This window comes from Fonsecaea nubica, assembly GCF_001646965.1.
Source record: "Fonsecaea nubica strain CBS 269.64 chromosome Unknown Scaff53, whole genome shotgun sequence".
NCBI classification, from domain to species: domain Eukaryota; kingdom Fungi; phylum Ascomycota; class Eurotiomycetes; order Chaetothyriales; family Herpotrichiellaceae; genus Fonsecaea; species Fonsecaea nubica.
In genome coordinates, this window is record NW_019173726.1 from 92,707 (window position 1) to 110,932 (window position 18,226).

Sequence of the window (18,226 nt, forward strand, 5' to 3'; positions counted from 1 at the left end):
GAAGTCTAGGAAAATATGCGACAGATAATAATAGGGTATATGACCAACAGAGGCACAGCCAGAGGGAATAGTGTACCGTTAGTAGTCTGTGTGTTCCGTATGTCCTGTGCTCCTGTTGACTGAAAGTTCTGTACGTATTATCTGTAGCTTGGTCGCATCTCACGCCTTGGGACTTTTGCGAACTTCCTGGATCAAAGTTGCAACCAAATATCCAAGCCTGGTGGAGAAGAAGCGCAGCTGTTTGCATCTGCGAGCACTGCGATGCACAAATCCCCATTCTGAGTAGAGCGCAAGCCCGCATCGCGGCTGACTTTCCCCCAATCGAGGACAACACCACCCCCTCCTAGTACCGACTCGCCGAGTACGCGGCACAGTCTCGCGTCCTACCTAGCCTCGCTCGGTATTCTGTCTACCAATTCCATTCAATAACTCCCCAACTAGCACCCAGACATTTCGATGCCTCCCCGTCGCGAACTAACACCTCAACTACGCTCCAGGATCTGTGAACTCCACCGTCTCGGCTACTCGTACGAGTTCATCGCAGACCGACACGGCCTACCGCGATCGACCGTGCAGACAACGTGTCGACGCGAAAAGGAACGGGTGAACAACGTCTCCAAACCCCGGTCTGGTGCGCCACGAAAAGCAGTCACGAAGAGGAAACGCAGAGAGAAGTAGTGCTATGGTGGTGCTATCGTTGCCGATACTCGCATTCCACGCCACCGTCTGCTAGCATCGAGTCGATCATGTAGTCAAAATGAGCATCACTCACAAAGCTCTGGGTCGGCCATCAACCACACACACTAAAAGGTTTGTAAACGAGTCCATGTGATATGACTTGCGCGTGGACATACTACATGCTCAAAGGCCTTTGCTTCGCTACCGAGTCTCGGGGCCCGTCTTGTCGATAGAGCGCAGGAGCGGGTGGAGTAATAAGGAAAAGCAAGCCAGATACAGGTCACGGGTACTTCAAAGTAATAGTCGCGTTTCTCGCCAGATATGGCTGTGCAGAGAGAGTTGGATTGCGAGAAGATGAGAGAGGGAGTGGGATAGAACCGGTAAGTGCTTGCAGTCATACCAATGAGACAGGATAATTTGAGGCACTCGAGTCGATCCAGCTTGAGGTAACAATAACTACTCGCAACCATTTTCTGGACTGTCAAACACATTTTAGATGAACGGACAGAAAGTACTCTTCCATTCATTAAGGCTCGGCGAGTCAGCGCGTGTTCTTTTAGATCAGCCTCTACTTTAGCTAGCAGCGGGTCTGGAGTTGAACTCTAATACGGCCTCCCTCCATTATTTCTGCTGGCGGGTCACCCAGCGCCTGGCCCTGGGTCACCTATGCGCTTCCTTCCTTAAGAAGATTAGAGTAGCAAGTAAGGCTACGAGTGGTTCCTGCCTATGATATCCTGACAAAAGTCACACAATATAGTAGAGGGAGTGCAGGAGCAAAATACAAGGACTGAGAGAGGGGAAGGGAAAGGAAAAGAGGAAGAGAAGTATTCATTCTATCGACTTAAAGGGAGTTCATTCAACCCTGCATGTGCCCCATTCCTCCCGTCGAAACCGTCACGCCGTCGAGCGATATCGATATACAGTCCCCGCACTTTCTGCGTGAGGCTGAACCTATCCGCGCCTCGCCATGTCTATCCACGTCTATCCACGTCTTCCTCGATCTAAGTCCGTGACAGACGCCGTGCTTGTATTGCAGACAGACACGTGGTCAGCCTTACGTCGGGGTATTTAAGAGGGGCATCCTCATCCGCATCTCCATCCCAGCTTCCAACCCTTCAGTCTATCACGGCGAGACCTCTCAATTGCGTGCCTTGAAGGAGTGTATCAAGCATTATCTATAGCCTCTTGTTTGAGACAAGGGCTCATCTTCAACAGGTCTGTCAAGATCAGGAAAAGAAAAGTGAGACTCTAGAAAATGAATTCCAGATTAGATGACTCGACTCACTAAGCGCAGCCCTACTGGTGTTGTTCAATCAGAATGACGAGCACACTCATCGTCGATGACAGAGACGTCGATGACAGAGCTTCAGTTAGAGTTCGTATCCATCAAAGAGAGGCCAGACACGGATATCTTGAGGACCATGACACCCTTGCAACACTCCTCGTCTATGAGGTTGCTGTGTCCAGCCAACAAAGTATCACTGAAGCCATCAAACGTATCGACCTAGAGTGTCATATCGCCAACTATGATGGCAGTGAAGCCCCCATTATCTGGGACGTTGCTCCTCATGGAATGAATCTTGTACATGGTGAGCAGACGGATGTAACTGCTGGGACAATCGGGGGTACAGGCCCCTCAGTCAGATGGGAGGCGGGTGAAGCACCAAACACTCAGAGGTTCGCGATCATTTACGGTTCTTCCCGCCAAGGACTAGCCTCATGGGTCCTCGATGTGAACAAATTTTCAGAGCCTACTAGCGTTGTGTTCCCATCCTTTCGGATTGCTGTCCTGTTGCGTCGTTCGAGCAACAAGAAGTTCCAATGCACTTTTAGGATCGACATCGCAAAGAGGCTCGGAGGATTTTTTGTTTCATCTTCTCCCAAAGATGTCTTCGTTTATGACCCATCGTTGCACCCAAGCAGCAGTCCTAATACACTACGAATCGAAGACCTGAGGAAATCAATCGATTTCCAGAACGACCCTGACAAACCCTTCGTCCGTGACGAACCCTTCGACCCTGACACTGGTAAAGCAGTTGAACCAACTGCAGAAGGGTCCACATCCATACCAACCATAACCCTGACATCTGGATATCAACTTCCAGCTGAAGGGGAGATTGCACCTCAACAAGGCCTGATCAAAGCTACTGAACTTCCAAGGCCAGAGAAATCAGTCGAATGGGCGAAGTTATCATCCTACTTTCAAGGAACAGCTGCAGCCGAATCACCAAGCACAGACGTCGCACCTCGGCGTGAAGCAGACACGCCACCGCACATCTGGGTAATCAACCGCCATTTCGATGAAATAACCGTCGTGGTGTCGAAAGGCGGAGGCTTCAAGACCTTGCCGGATGAAACAACTACTCCTACATATAGCCTTGTTGGAGAGGTCACATTCAGCGAGACGGTATAGTCCTCCTCACCCTTCCTTTCACGTACATGCGCCGTGCTCAATTCTAATCCTCTAATTGGCAGTTGTTTCGTGGTCCAGCGGTCAGAGAAACCCTCGCTCCTTACACTGAAGACTGCGAGTACTCTAGTGCGGTATTCCCTTTATGGCCGGGAGACAGCGGATTTGGTACCATCAGCATATTTACAGGGAGCGATAAAAAACTGTACCTGGAAGATGAAATGGTGCCAGCTGGTGCCAGGATCTACTTCGACCAGAAAGCGGACAGGCAACAGCTCAAGAATCAGAGTGCAGCTCAATCGCGAGACAGTCCTTTATTTCCCATCACAATCAACGGATGGACGCTTGACCCCGAAGTGGCCAACCATAGCAGCACTGAGTCGAACTATATCTTGATACAGAGTTGGATGCCTCTTACATCCCTGCAGATGAAAGAATTGGAGCAGATGGACCTGACATTCCACGAGTATGTGTCCTAGAACACATACCTGTATCGCCGTCGAGGGACCAATCTGGATACCAGTCGTCGCTTGTTCTACGTCAACTATGCGGATATCTACCCCCAGGAATACAAGATCTCAGGTAGTCTGAGGGAGGTGGCTCGGAGTCCCAGGGGGGATCGTTCCCGCATTCCACACAAGGTTGATATTGTCTTTCATGACGATGTCAACCTCGAAAAAGTCGGAAAAGAAATCGCAAAAATTGCCCACTTGAGACCAGAAACAATGCAATTCTGCCAACACAAAGTCCAGCAGTTGATCCAGGAGCAACACCTGTCCGACATAGCGTCGCTCGACGAGGTGCGAGTCATTGAAAAGGTTTACAAATCGACGGGGCGAAGCCATGTGGCGCGAGGAATTCTTCGGGCCGATGCTGCATGGGATCCTGTTGACCCACTGATACAAACTTTCGAGGGCGAGGGAGAGGTTATCGCTGTCGCAGACAAAGGATTTGACAGCGGGCACATAAGCAACCATCACCGCGCATTTTGGCATCAAGACGGCCAAGGAAGCCGCGTTTTGTCAATATACCCATTGAGCAACATCCCTTTAGTAAATGACTTTGACGGCCATGGCACCCACGTCTGCGGATTGGCTGTAGGCAGCGGCCATGCTGCAATCGAGGGAGGCATTGATATCCAAGGAACAGCTCCGAGGGCGAACCTGGTTGTTCAATGTCTTGGTCCCGACTACGATGGAGTACCTAAAGATCTTTGGCAACTTTTCGAGATGCCTTACTGGAAGGATAGAGCACGAGTGCATTCAAATTCCTGGGGTATGACTTGTGGGAGACACCAACATGGTTACGAAGACCGGGCCAAACGGATCGACCAATTTGTTTGGGAGCATACGGATATGGTGATTTGCTGGGCTGCTGGCAACGATAACATCAACCCTGGCACAGGACACCCGCTTGCACAGATTGGAGCCGAAGCAGCTGCGAAGAACTGTATCACAGTAGGTGCAACTAACAACGACGTTCACGACGCCGATCAACTTTTTGAGGATAGCAGTTGTGGACCTACCAGAGAAGGGCGGATCAAGCCTGATGTTGTGGCACCGGGAATACGTCTTCTATCGGCGAATTCGGCACATAAAGGGCATCCAGAAGAGCCCTCTGACGACCCCATGTGGAGCTACATGACTGGTACGAGCATGGCCACCCCACTTGTCGCTGGCTGTGCGGCTGTCCTACGGGAGGCTTTGAGAGGGCAGATGGACATATGGGAACCTTCTGCTGCATTGATCAAGGCGCTCTTGGTCAACGGTGCAGTACGCCTTGAAAACAGGAATCAATCAGGTTTTGGTCGAGTCAACCTTGCCAACTCCTATGCTGCAGCTCGTGGAACGGTTGACTCTGGTTTTAGAGAAGGAATAATCGAAGACGCAAACGCGTGGGGCCAGATCGATGTCCCAATCTCCAATCATAATGGGCCAGTGACCCTGAAGGTGACGCTGGTCTGGTCAGATTATCACGGGGCAAGACTGCAGAATGGCCTGTATCTGGCCGTCATGGTGCCAGGTAAACCCAAGCGTTATGGAAATGACGAGAACGACCAAAGGCGGATGGATAAGACAAACAATGTCCAGCAAGTCGAATGGAAAAGGATACCGCCACCAAAGGCAAGTATTATCATCCGTGCTTGGAAGTTGGATCGGGGCCTACAGGAGTTTGCCTGTGTTTGGAGAGTTATACCTACAGCGTAACCAAGGGGCTCTCTGAAGAAATTATTGTTCGGTACGCCTGGAGGCCAGAGCTGGAGAGAAGGACTGGAGCAAAGCTTTCTTACGATATAGGGCTGGGTGAAGATGTCAGGTTACTTGATTCTTGTATCCCGTGTTTATTTTCCGATGGCAGTATCGAGGCAAATTCCGGTAGGATGCATCAAGGCTACCACGAAGATGAAAGATGAGAAGACACACAGATTGGAGGAGAGAGTGAGAGGAACGGATATTGTAGGAGAAGAGGATAATGCCCGAAACGACAAGGAAAAGGGTGGAGTTTTCTATCTGTCCCTGGTACAAAGTAAACGACCTTGAACGATTTTATCAAGAAAATTCTGGCAACGGTGTAAGGGCACGGAATCTGTCAACTGTCACTTGCCCCCTCCCCCCCCCCCGCTCCTTTTGATGGCTTGTCTGAGACAGATACAATATCTCCCTGAGAGGTAAAAAGGTCACTTGAGTATCACTACAAACAAGGACACAGTGCACGACCAGGCCTCCTCGATGCGCCGTCACAAGTTCAATTAAAGCTGCCGTGCTCGCTTTGCTGATTGAGAAATGGTAGGGGATAAAGCACACCTCCGGTGTATGTATACCGGTACCGAGTACGCCGATCACTTTGGAGTTGGTATTGTATCTCATTCATTCGCTCGTTCGCTCGCTCGCAGATAACCCAAAAATTCCGACAACAATCATACCTAGGTATGGAAGGGTTTGTCTTGTACCATCCAGAAAGAAGAGCGCCCGAGGTCGTCAGTTGTCGAACAAGTGACACACAAACCAAAGGAAAATGGCGCACCCGACACACACCTCAGTCATCCTCGGCAATGTCAGGGTGGTGGCTGGATCAGCTCCGTTTTCCTCCTCGCCGTACTCTGTGCAGAGCCCTGGAAAACCACTCCGCGCTGTCCGGGTGCATCGTGTCCGTGTACAGAAACCCGGTAAGTACATTCCTCACATCGTCCCATCGGACCAGGCCGAGTCGTATGGCCTTTGCGGCGAAGTGTGTGGTGAACCAGCCGGCGCGCGGCGCCTCCTCCTCTTCCTCCTCCTCCTCGAGTTTCGTGTCCGTGTCCACGGACGATTCGGCAGTGGCGCCCACGTAGAGTGCCCAGAGACGGGCGTTCTCGTACCTTTCGTGGTCGGTCACAGTGTCAGGAGACCGCTCGCTGAGCTGGAGCAGCTCTCGCATGTTGGCTAGGATTGTGGGTGTGGCGTCAAAGAGGCGCACACCGCACACGGTCCCGTTGAACGAGATGGCGCGGATGTACAGCAGCGTGGCCAGGGCGATGTAGCCCTGGCACAAGACCGAGTTGACGGACCGTGGAGTCTCCGAGATATTCGTATTCGTATTCCGTACATCTATCGCCTCCTTTGCCTGCAAGAAGAGGTTGACCAGTTGGCCCTGGTGCAGGTATACCCGCACAAGCAGCCAGCCCATCAGCGCCGTGGTGGTGATGTGGCTGGCGGACGGTTCTTCGTCGGAGCCCAAGCCCGCGTCAGAGCCGTTCTGGAACAGCCACACCGCCAGGCTCTCGCGCCGCTCGATCAGTAATATACGCAGTCGGGGATTATCGATCGACGGGTCGAGAAAACGGTTTCTCACGTCCGACAGATTCGGGGGCAGGTAAGGGCCCGCGGCGTCGATTACGGGCTGCAGCCGCTGCGGAAGCCACCTGTCCACGTCGAAGATGGGTTTGCACAGGAACATGGACGACCGGTGGACGTCGTGGTACAGAATGTACACCAGGAGGTCCGTGTCGACGGGCTTTTTCTGGTCGTCATGTTCAAAGTACCACCGCAGCATGTTGAGGTGGGCGCCCGTGCTGACGAGGTCCCCGATCAGCGTGTCGGTACCCACAAGCAGATTGATATGCCAATAGAGCTGGCGACGGTTGAACCGGCCGGCCATCAGGCGTTTGTGCAGCACCGCCATGCTCTTCGCCCGGTAGTAGGCCGCTTGCTTCCGGACAGACGGGTTCCTCGATATCACCGCGGCCTCGGCGGCGCAGCTGGCGATGAACCCAGACCCGGCGCCTTCGTCCCCCAGGCCATCGACCCCGTCGCCCAGTCCGTCGACGCAGTCTCGCCAGTCCCGCCACGCACTGGCACTGGTCATCCACCGGTGCTTGGTGGTGTGGTAGAGGGCTGGGATGACAAAGTCGCGGTGGAAGCTCAGCAAGTCGTTGGCAGCAGGGGTGATCTCGACGGCATAGGCTCCAAAGGGGTCTGAATTTCCTTTGCCGAGGATGGTCATCAGTGATTGCCGTTGGAGTGGCTTGATGTCTGCCTCGTTGCAAACTGCCACCGGTTGCTCTGCCCGTTCTGGGAGGTGCTCACGGTGCTGGTGGTAGTCCATGTCGTTGTCGTCGTCTTTGTCGTGGTCATCATCGTCGTTGATCAGCGAGCGGATCGCAATCTTGGTCGAGGTTCGCTGCTGGTTTCCAACATCGTAGTCTACCGCCTCTGCCCTTTGCGCATGCTCAGCACTCTGCCCTGTTGATGTATGCCGAATATCAAGCACAGGGACGTCTATCGATGTCGACGTCGATGGTGGGGCATCAGGTATGTGAGGCAGCGCCTTGATCGAAGCCCTCAGAGCCCGATTCTCCTGTTGCCGCTTCCAGTTGCGATATTGGTTCTGGACGTGGGAAAAGACCTGTCGCCGGTTCGGTGAGGCTTTCATCTGCTTTGCATTGTGGTTGACGAACAAGAAGTCGCCCTCGAAGGGTTTTCTCTCGACGGGCATGTTCGTCCTCCTTTCGTAGTCTAAAAGACCATTATCCTATCTCTTCAGGTCTGCTCGACAGCAACGGTGAATTCTACTCGGCATGCGTGTGTTGTTTATCGTTGTTGTCGTTGTCCTCCCCTCCCCTCCTCCTCTTCTTTCTGGGTACCTAAATACTTTGTGAGAAAGGCCCCATGGCACAAACACATACGCTTTCGATTCACCACCCCCGCGTCCTCGGTAGCCCTTTGGTACGCCTCCGTTGGGTACTCCGAAGAAGGATTTCGGCGGCTCGCAGGCTGTTGGCTGGCTAGCTAGCGGCTAATTGGTAAGGCGGGGGCCCGGAACTTTACCAGAAACAGGAGTTGGCGCTGTACCTCCCACTGGTAGACCCCCTCGTAAACTTCGGGTTATGTGGGATGCGAGCAGTAGGTAGAAACCCTGAACCCTGAATCCTTGACAGTGTGTGAATCCTTCCCCAGCCAAATAGGATCTGAGGAGGGGTTCGTAATAATCGTAAGTCGTGACAAATACACACATCCACACATACATACACACACACACACACACACATACACACACCGACAAAGACACACGGACGCACAGACGTACAGACGCAGCAGGGGAGGAAGAACTGAAACGAAGCCAAAAAGAAAATGGTGATGGTGATGGTGACTAATCTTCGCTGGTCCTCGTAAGACTTCCAAAAACAAAAAAAAAACCTGGATTTGCGAAAATGTACCTCCGAGGGGTACGAGGTACAGATGGTGTGATATGATGTTATCGAAAACAAAATGAGAGAGAGAGAAAGAGGGAGGTGGTGGTGGTGGTGGTGGTGTCGCTAACACCTACCCATCTATATCAATCCACCCCTCCATCTCTCCATCTGGTACATGGCTTGGTACCCAAGTAGGCATGTACCGCATTACCTTCTCTGTAGGTATTGATACCTCGTATGTTTCTACCTACTTCGGTAGGGCAAGTAGGGCTGGGTACCTGGTCATTTGGTCAAGCTGGCAAAATATAGGGCGCAATCGGCGATTCCTCGCCCGCTAAATTGATAATTTATCCGTGATCGCGATCATGATCGCGATCATGATCTGGACAAGCGAGGATGAAGCGAGAGAGGGAAATAACCCTTTAGGGAAGACTGGGGACGGGGTCCCGGGTACGAGGTACGAGGTCTAGCGAGTGCACTGAGTACGGAGTATAGTGGGCACATATATACTCAGTACATACGTACACACGTAGCTCGAGTTGAGCGTTGAACTTGACTCTACTTTACAAGTACAACATCTCTTTCTGTACTGCCTCATGGTCGAGTTCAAAGAGAAGATAGAAAAGGAATAGAGGGGTATCTATCTCTTTATTGATGATTCACATCCAAGTCATCATCTATGAGCTACCCAACCTATGTAGGTACCGAGTTTGTGTGTATATGTGTGTATATTCCATGTGCCCATGTATGAATGAGTTCATGGGTAAGCCGAGAGTCTCCCTTCCTCGACTTGCCGTGTCGTGTCGTACCCTATATCCAATGTGTCAACGAGTGCAGAAGTCAACAAAACACAAAACACAAAGCTGATTGCTAGCACCTCTGTGGTATCTCTGGTGTCTCTGGTGGCTCTCGCAAGCCTGTCATAGCCTGTGATGGCCCGTCTGGTAGGCACCTTCGGTCAGTCCTGTCTGCCCGCCCGCGGCCATGCTCCGCCCATCGAAACCTCAATCGGGACTCACTAAACGAACGAACCTCGCATATCTCGTTCCACGGCCCGCCGCCTGCAGGAACCCTGTCGCCACTGTCACCACTTGTTGGCACGTTCCGGCGTGCAGACCCGCGAGTGCTGAGAATGGGCCAACTCCATCGATCGAACCACCCAGTCGTCTCGGTCGCTTTACTCGTAGGGCTCGCGTCGATTGAAAAAGGGAGAAAGGCCTGTTGTCCCGGATAATTCCATACTACGTATATCCCACTGGCTCTGAAAATCCAAGAGTTGTGGTCGCCTGCCGTATGTTCCACTTGAAAGATGCGTCTCACATCTCGCACTGTCACCCACCGTCCATGTCTTGTTCACAACCACACCGCCGTCGCCGCTCCAGCGCCATCGTTCAGCTTCGTCCTCGCAACCTCTTTAACCTCGACACCGTCCCAGCCCAGTACAAATACAAATCCCTCCTCACTATCGGTCAGCGCCAGATACTCTACTCCGTCAATCGTCGGACCGGGCTGGATCGCATTCGCCCAGCCGCCACTCGTAGGCGTCTCCCACAAGTACAGTAAGCCTTCGTAGAGTCCACCGAAATTGTATGCCACGTCCTGGGAGTTCGCGGCGGCCTTTCTGTACGATGGGTGGGCAGTGACCGAGGTGTCGACCAGGCCTTCGTTGGTCAGCTTATATACTGCAACATATCCCCTCTTGCCCTCCTTCAGTCCCCGTGTACTCGCGTACAGATACTTTGGTTTGTCGCCCGAGGATAAACTCGTCCGTACTTCGTCGGCCCAGTAGTCCTCCGCTTTCTCCTCTAGAGGAATTATCCGGACGCCCTGTTCATGTTGCAGATTCACGCCGTGATTAGTGGTGGAGAACACGTCCACAACGCTGGTATGTTCCTGCAAGCAATACACGAATTTTCCGCTGGGGTGAGGCCAGACATGTCTGGGCCCATCTGTGGGACGAGGCGAGATGTGTTTCTCCCCTAGCGTCAATTCCCCCGTTTTGGGATCGACTGCGAACGTCCAGATACAATTTCGCCCAATGTCCGCAACGTAGAAGGCTCGACCGTCGGGCGAGAGGTCCGTGGAATGAGCGCCGTGGCGAAGTCCTCCAAAGTCCATGACACTTCCATCATCACGCTGTGCGTCTGCGTCCACAAACGAGAGGAGTTGAAGCGGTTGGATTCTTCCGTCTTTGACGACCCCATTGGCTTGAGCATGATTGGAATTTACCGGTGCGATAATATTGCCTGTCTTGGGATCCAGACTAAAGACCTCTCCTGTAGCTCCGCCCGCAGAATAGAGCGCTACTTCGTTCGCTGTGACATAGCCACTGCGAGACCGAGTTGGAGCACTACCCAGCAACTGGATATCTGTCGGGGAGTTGACGGCATAGGCAACCACGGCGGGAGGCTCTGTCCATGCAGTGGCGTACAGGTTCCGCTTCCCAGTCTGCTTGGTGGGAGAGAGATGCAACCAGGAGTGAGACCCAATGGCAGTGGCGCAGTGAAGGACTTGGAGACTGCCTGCAGAGTCTTTCGAGGACGATAGGGGAGGGGTGAATCTCAGGGTATAGAGCTCAGGGGTGTTGAACGTGCCAACGAGGAAGTCGTAAGTTTGTGGCATGGTACAATATTCCGGCGGTGCTGGCAAGCCGTGGGATTAGTTTGGGGTGTTATTTAGACATGGTCAGGGTGCAGGACTCCTTTTCTCAATTTCAAAATCGAAAGTCAGCAGTCCTCCTTACACGCCGGGGAAGTCGGATCTGTTTTATCGTCTTTCAATGGAGTCAGTTGGGTGTAATATTGTATTTGTCAATCGGATCGAGCCCTACCAGCGAATTGGAGCCGCAGCCGAGGGGTGGGTGGCTGATGTGGAAATTCGGCCTCTTCGGGAGGTTTTTGTTGTCCGCAGGACAATGGCGAGCTTATATGCTCTGAGTATATCAATTCAGGTGATAATTCTGGAAAATAGACGGAGGACAGGGTTCATGCGCTCTATAAAATAAACAACTGCATATACAAGGTGAAAAATACAATTAAATTCTCGACTGCTTGTTCGGATCAGTACAAGGTGCGGAAAATAGTTTCCCCGATTCCCGTATCCGATGGGCTCCCCGCAATTCGACATTCTTAGCCTTATCCGAAATACGAGTCGCCCGTTGACTAGTGACTAGCCAGGAACTCCTCCGTTGCAGCTCGACTCAAGAAATCCTTGGTCGATGGGAAAAGACCTGATGCTGCAGCATAATGAGGCTTGAGCACCCATGGGGCTTTGCTTGGGGACGTGGTTACTATGAGAAAAGAAGTCCGCCGAATCATTCCGAATCACTTAAAGGGCAGACTCTGTTGCCACTCCTTGAGCTCTTCCGGGTCTGGGGTATAAACGCGGATTGGGTTTTTCTCCCAGTCCCAGTGTTCCCGGGTATTATCCTGGAGCCGTGCCATGATGAAGCTTCAGGTGGTAGAAGAGGTGGGTGCCAGAAAACTCGGGGGACGGCTGCGGTATAATGTGTTGGGACCGGAGCGAGGGTGGAGAGTAAAACGAGGAAACAAGGGTCGCAATGGCACCAGAACAAGTCTCAGTGGCGTTTTTTGAAAAGTTTCAATGGCACTGTTTGACGGAGTTTGGTTATCTCTGAAGAGTATATCCAAGAATCAGGAAGGGCCGACCAAGTCAGGTGATTTGTGACATAGTAAGCGCCGGATCAAATTGGCTAGTGTTCGACGTTGAAATCCCTTCTACAGCGCATATTTGATGTGGGGCCTGCGCTGTGGATGGGAGCCATGCCCTGGGTTGGGGCGTCCTTCAACTTCTGCCTTATTGTGCTGCCTGAGCTTCCCCTAGTCTCTGTGGATAGCAAAGCAGAACATTCGTGGTATCAGACTCCCACTCCCTACGTTATGGAATCCACCACAAGTCGTGGCCTTTGTTACTGCACAGGCGATTTCCGAGGACGTCACTATGAAAAGCCATGTCAGGGGAAGCGAAAGACCGCTGAGGATTGTCGACTCCGTTCAATGACTAGACTCGCACCTTCTCGTGGAGTCCGGCCTGAATCCCTACAGTACTATTTCACCAGAAAAACAAGATGTACCAGTTTTTGTTCGCGGGCTAACCTCCTAAATACTCTCTACTGAGTCTACCGATCAATCCCCGAAAACAATAAATCAGTGAGTTCCAGGGCATAATTGGTTTGACTGCCAAGGACTTGTCGTCGGCGTCTCCCACATTTCAATCGAGGCCCAAGTGCGGATCATGGGCTATGCCTGAGCAATACACAGGAGAAATAAGTGACCCGAACTGGTGAAAACAAGGAGAGACTAATACCCACAGAACTAGAGGAGTGTCGTGCATTGAGACTGCTTTCCACATATCCATCGGTGGATTGTTCGGACACGCCACAGACCACTTACAGCAAGGCTCCGGGCCGCTTTTGGAGTACTTTGTCGGTGCAGGAGGTTTCACCCTATTAAATCGCACACCCACGCGAGCACGGCCGACATCTGTCTTGAGTTGGACAACTAGAGCCACATGCAGAGAGAGAGGGGTGGAGGCAATGGAAAAAGTGAATGCAATTCGCATCCTCGCCGAACCAAGTTAGGAAAAGAACCAGATCTCTGTGTACGAGCAAATTCAATGAATTCAATCGATTCTCTAGGTTTATAGCGGTCTTCCTGCACAGACTCCGATCACACGAGGCAAATGCGGAGGTGTCGAACCTCAAACAAGTAGAATCCATTACTTGGCGCCGTGGACAAACACCCGTTCTTCGAGCGGCTTGAATGTCTTCGGGTAAGGCTCGCCAGCGGGCTTGCCAAAGACCAGCTGTGCTTTTAAGCTCCAATTGTTGGGCACGTTCCATGTTGCCGCAATCTTTTCGTCGATCAAGGGGTTATAATGTTGTAGGTTTGCGCCAAAGCCTTCCTTCTCCAAAGCGGTCCACACTGTTTCCTCCTGTCAGCCAAAGTACAAAAGTAGAGGGCGATTCACGAGACGCGAGGATGACTTACAAACAAATTGGTGGATGGCATTGGTGTGTTCACTCCATTGAGGGAATTTGTCGGCATAGAGAGGGAAAGCTTCCTGGAGCTTGGCGACATCCTTGGGCTCCTCGTAGAACAAGATGGTGCCATAGCCCGCCTTGAATCCCTCAAGTTTCTTCTCCGAGGCAGGCCACGCATCGGCGGGAGCAACCGACTTGACGACGGGGATCACAATATCACCCCACAGTTTCTTGTGCTCCTCGTTCAGCAGGACAACCACGCGGGTTGACTGCGAGTTGAAAGAGCTCGGTACATTTGTGATGGTTGTGTTGACAATCTCGTGGATCTTGGAGTCAGGAATCGGAGACTCACTCGTCAAAGCATAGTAAGACCGGCGAGATTTGACAGCTTCTAAAAACGATTCCGACGACATTTTGCTGATCGACGATGTGAATTGACGTGCTTGCGACGTTGACTTTGTAAGATGTGTAGTGGTTGGAGTTTTGAGGGAGTGGGTGTGAAGTGGAAGAAAGACGGACGCAGACGGCGCGCGAAGTGGTCTGATGTTTAAATATCTGAGAGTCTGAGATGGCGCTGTGAGACGCATAGTTCTTGCTCTGGTCCTTTTTCTCTTTCCGATCTTGAATGGGCGGTCCACAACAATGAGCCAGCGCAGGGTGAAGGAGAGGTGCTTAAAAGTGGAGGGTTCGACTGAGGAACGGATTGGATCGGGTAATGCTTGGTGATGGGGTGATGGAAGAATTGGATGACCACTTCAGCTAGCTTGCTGATGGGATGGGCTAGAAGCTGGTAGACAGTTGGTTCTTCGGTGGCTCCACACGGTCTGTAGCTACGTGAGCAGCATTGACAAGGCTGGAAGATATTCCGCGCTTTGTCAGTTTTGGTGATGATGATGCCGTAAGCAGTGAGGATTGCGTCAAGATGAATCGGTCTTGTGGCGCGACGATGGAGATTTTGCGGGTAGCGAGAGGTGGTGATTCGTGGCGTCGTGGAAGATGGAAGAAATCGAGAGTTTCAATTGTGGTGGTGGTGGAGCTGGTGCGGCTAACATCCACAGAGCGTCCCGGCAGTTCAACATCCGCCGTTTGGATCAACCACTATAAGGACAAGTGTTTTGTCTGCGCACTGGTTTGCGAACCTTGTCCTGTCGGGTTATTTCTTCGTTCTCAAGAGGTTGCGGTGGGTGTGTCAGATACAGCTGACCTCCAATTACCAAAGCTTCCTTTCTCCTTTTTCAGAGAAGGGTGAATAGCTCCATAATCATTGGGCACATCCGAACCTTGTATCAACTCCCATACGTTATGGTATACCCGGATGAGTGCCGTCTGCTCAAATAGAGCTGAGGAAACAGACAACAAGCTGAAGTCTATATAGCTTCATCTCGGTGCCGCGTCCCATAACCTCGGGCTGGAAATTGGGGCGAAATTGATCCGATAATTCTTCCAGACAAGCCAACATCGACGATCTACTACGATGCTCCTGATCGTATGCGACGAGACGGCATATCGGGAAATTCTCCGCTTAATTTTGACTGTATATACTGTGGACCATGTCTCCCACGATACCGAGAGCCGGCAGTCCGTATTCCCATTGTTGACAAGTCCACCCCCCATGGCTAACTGAAGACTCCATATACAGACAACGAACCCCTTTTCATCCATAGCTCTGGTGTGCTCTGGCTGAATGAATCGCATGCTATGCACTTTTTTCTGGATCATGTCCGGGATTACTGGTTGTCGTTCCCAGGCTGCCGTTCGTGCGAGTCCTCCTCGACCGCACCTCCAAATCGTGGTGCGCACGGCTGCGCGTAGCATGTAAAGCGGCCATGTTGGCTTCCTGTTCTTCTTCTTCACTACCACCCTCTTCGTCCACAGGCTTCCGGATCGCCATGGTAGGTGCAAATTTGGATCTTTGGCGGAGCTTCTTGCCAAAGAAGTAAAAGCACACAGGTATCGGGACGCAAAGAGCAGCAACGCAGCCAAGAAGCGTGGCAGCCCATTCGATGCCGAGGTTATCAAACATCTGGCGCGCAAAAAGGGGGAATCCTGCAGCAAGACACGATCGCAGGAAGGTATTTGCTGCAATGGCCGAAGCAGCGCTAAAGATTGTCAGTACGTGCGTCACTAAAATGTCGGGGAGGAGTTTCCGACTTACAACATGAGGTACGAGTCAATGATGTAGTTGAAACAACAGATGAAGATAGCCAACAGACCAAACCCGGTAAAGAGACCAGACAGAGTCGGAACGATCCAATGAATTGATGCCTTGTAGCCCGTCCAACCAAACCAGAAAAGACCAGCGGCAAACAGCACTCCCCCGACAATGACCGGCGGAAGACGCCATTCTGGGACTGGAATTCCGCCATTAGCCGCAAGCTTCTTGTTATAGGCCTTGGAATCCCAGATGATATAGCCGGCGACGATGAAGATCCCAGCGACCATTCCAAAAAAAGGTAAGCCTGCGACACCAGGAGTGATATGGTGGACACCCTGGAAAACCAGAGGGTAGGCCGTCAGAAAGCAGTACAGGAGGCCATAAATGAATGACATGTAGCAGGTGATGGCCAGAATGATGGGCTCGGAGACCAGGAGTCGAATTGGACGAGAAAAATTCTTAGTGATGAGCTCTTTGAAGTCCACCTCAACCTCCTCTTGCTTCGCGTGAATGCCCCAATTCTTAGTTCGGCGGCGCAGTTCGGCGGCTTTGCTCACCAAGACCACAGGGGCGTAGGATTCTTGGACGAATAAAATGACCAGGCACACAGCCGCCGAGCCCATTATGCCCGGAATGTACAGGTTCCAACGCCATCCTAGGTAGGATTTGTTGATAAAACCTCCAATGAACGGTCCGAGCATCGGGCCCATGAAAACCATTGAGGAGAAGATGACAATAGCTGTGCCTCTCTGTGTGTTGTCGAACATGTCGGCGAAGACGGCAGCCACGACGGCCAACGGACACGAACCGAAAAACCCTGTGAAAAATCTGGTAATCATAACTGTCTGTAGATCCTTTGCTGTGGCACAGCCAAAGCAGAAGACCGAGAAGCCAAACATTCCAACGATGATGGGCAGTTTTCGACCTGTTTGGGCAGCGTCAGCATGTCGGCTTTCTCTCGGTTCTGACACCACTTGCCTCGCAATTCTGAGAAAGGAGCCCATATCAACGGGCCAAATGCGTACCCTAGGACGTAAAGGGACGTGCTGAGCGTGGCCACTTCAGCACTGACTCCGAAATGAGCAGCCACACTGAAGGTCGAGGCGGAGAAAATAGAGGATGTGAAAGTACTGCACAAGCAGACATAAGCCAGGATTGCGCCCATGTACAACCTATGAGCAACGTCAGCATGAGCGACTTCTGTTCCGTCGTGCCGATCCGTACTCACTTTCGCCTGAAGGGCCAATTTTGAGGATGTAGAGGATCATCTTTGCCATCAAACTCCACAACGTACTCTTCCTGCGCTGGCAGATCGGGAGGATATGGTTTTCCACCACCAAATTCGGGTAGAGGTTTGGTGTCCGCCTTTGACTTTATACTTGCTCCCACGGTCTGAACTTGCTGCAGACGATGTGTTTCCATTCTGAGGTCCTCAATGGGATGGGTCCTCGTTCTCACGGCCCGTGTCGAAGGAACTGTTGCGCTTGAGGCTCCAGCAGTAGCTATTCTGCCCATATCGGGTGCAGAGGATGTGCTGGAGCCTGTAGAGCTCGAAATTCCAGATTGCTGAGATCTCTGGCTGCGCAATGACCGGCGCTCTTTACTTTCATGAGACCATTGGCGCGTGGCCTGGAGCTCAGCCCGCTGCATATCCCGATCGACAATATCCATGTTGGCAGATGCGCAAGCTGCTCTTCTCGTGTGTATTCGTGTATTCGGGTCGTAGGGAGCCTCTGATATATGGCGGATTCTTCTAATCTCGTAAGGATGCCTCGGTCTTAAAGGCAAAGTACACCTTCCGCACAACTATGTCAAGGCAGGGGTGGCGATGCAACTGTGGATAAGAATCAGCCGCGCATGTGTGAAATCGGCGCCGGCTCGCGATAGTGAAAGCACCGATAAGTCGGATATAAATGGGTATGAACGGGGTACGGGGAGCCGATATCCGGCAGGAGTTCAGAGAGGTGTCGAAGAGCAGAAAAGAGGGGATGGCAGCGCAGCGCGATGGGTAAATATTATTGATGGTTGTGGTGTGGTCGATGGTGAGGTCGTGGAAGCGAGAATATCTCGGTTTCAAGGCGATAAAGGATGCAATGGGTAGTCCATAGGCAGAGCGACCGATTCGCCAATGGATACAAGCAAAAAGGATTGTATGTGCGAAGTGAGGGAAATCCAAATACTACAATGGCGATGATGGTGGTAGTGGTTGTGATTGTTACTGTGGAGAGGCGTGAGAGGGTAATGATGACACAGCTGCGGGCCACTTACACCAACTGGGGCTGCGCCCACGAACTATGACATGGCCGCATC

The 18,226-nt window shown here is 52.0% G+C and overlaps 5 protein-coding genes across 5 annotated transcripts; 1 reads left to right on the top strand and 4 right to left on the bottom strand.

Moving 5' to 3' along the window:
* Nucleotides 1-1,996: 1,996 nt before the first annotated feature.
* Nucleotides 1,997-5,295, top strand: AYO20_07519 (hypothetical protein; the record flags this gene model as incomplete). The annotated part of the gene is made up of 3 exons (XM_022645804.1): nt 1,997-3,085; nt 3,154-3,554; nt 3,612-5,295. The coding sequence occupies 3 exons, from the start codon at nt 1,997-1,999 to the stop codon at nt 5,293-5,295; spliced, it is 3,174 nt and encodes a 1,057-aa protein (XP_022498214.1).
* Nucleotides 5,296-6,160: 865 nt separating this feature from the next.
* AYO20_07520 (hypothetical protein) lies at nt 6,161-8,062 on the bottom strand (the record flags this gene model as incomplete). Its single annotated transcript, XM_022645805.1, has 1 exon — nt 6,161-8,062. The coding sequence occupies one exon, from the start codon at nt 8,060-8,062 to the stop codon at nt 6,161-6,163; it is 1,902 nt and encodes a 633-aa protein (XP_022498215.1).
* A 2,050-nt stretch (nt 8,063-10,112) lies between these two features.
* Nucleotides 10,113-11,381, bottom strand: AYO20_07521 (hypothetical protein; the record flags this gene model as incomplete). The annotated part of the gene is made up of 1 exon (XM_022645806.1): nt 10,113-11,381. One exon carries the CDS (start codon nt 11,379-11,381, stop codon nt 10,113-10,115), a length of 1,269 nt encoding a protein of 422 aa, XP_022498216.1.
* Nucleotides 11,382-13,496: 2,115 nt separating this feature from the next.
* AYO20_07522 (hypothetical protein) lies at nt 13,497-14,174 on the bottom strand (the record flags this gene model as incomplete). The annotated part of the gene is made up of 2 exons (XM_022645807.1): nt 13,497-13,702; nt 13,769-14,174. 2 exons carry the CDS (start codon nt 14,172-14,174, stop codon nt 13,497-13,499), a joined length of 612 nt encoding a protein of 203 aa, XP_022498217.1.
* Nucleotides 14,175-15,457: 1,283 nt separating this feature from the next.
* AYO20_07523 (hypothetical protein) lies at nt 15,458-17,587 on the bottom strand (the record flags this gene model as incomplete). The annotated part of the gene is made up of 4 exons (XM_022645808.1): nt 15,458-15,860; nt 15,917-16,841; nt 16,886-17,088; nt 17,145-17,587. 4 exons carry the CDS (start codon nt 17,585-17,587, stop codon nt 15,458-15,460), a joined length of 1,974 nt encoding a protein of 657 aa, XP_022498218.1.
* Between the last annotated feature and the right edge of the window lie 639 nt (nt 17,588-18,226).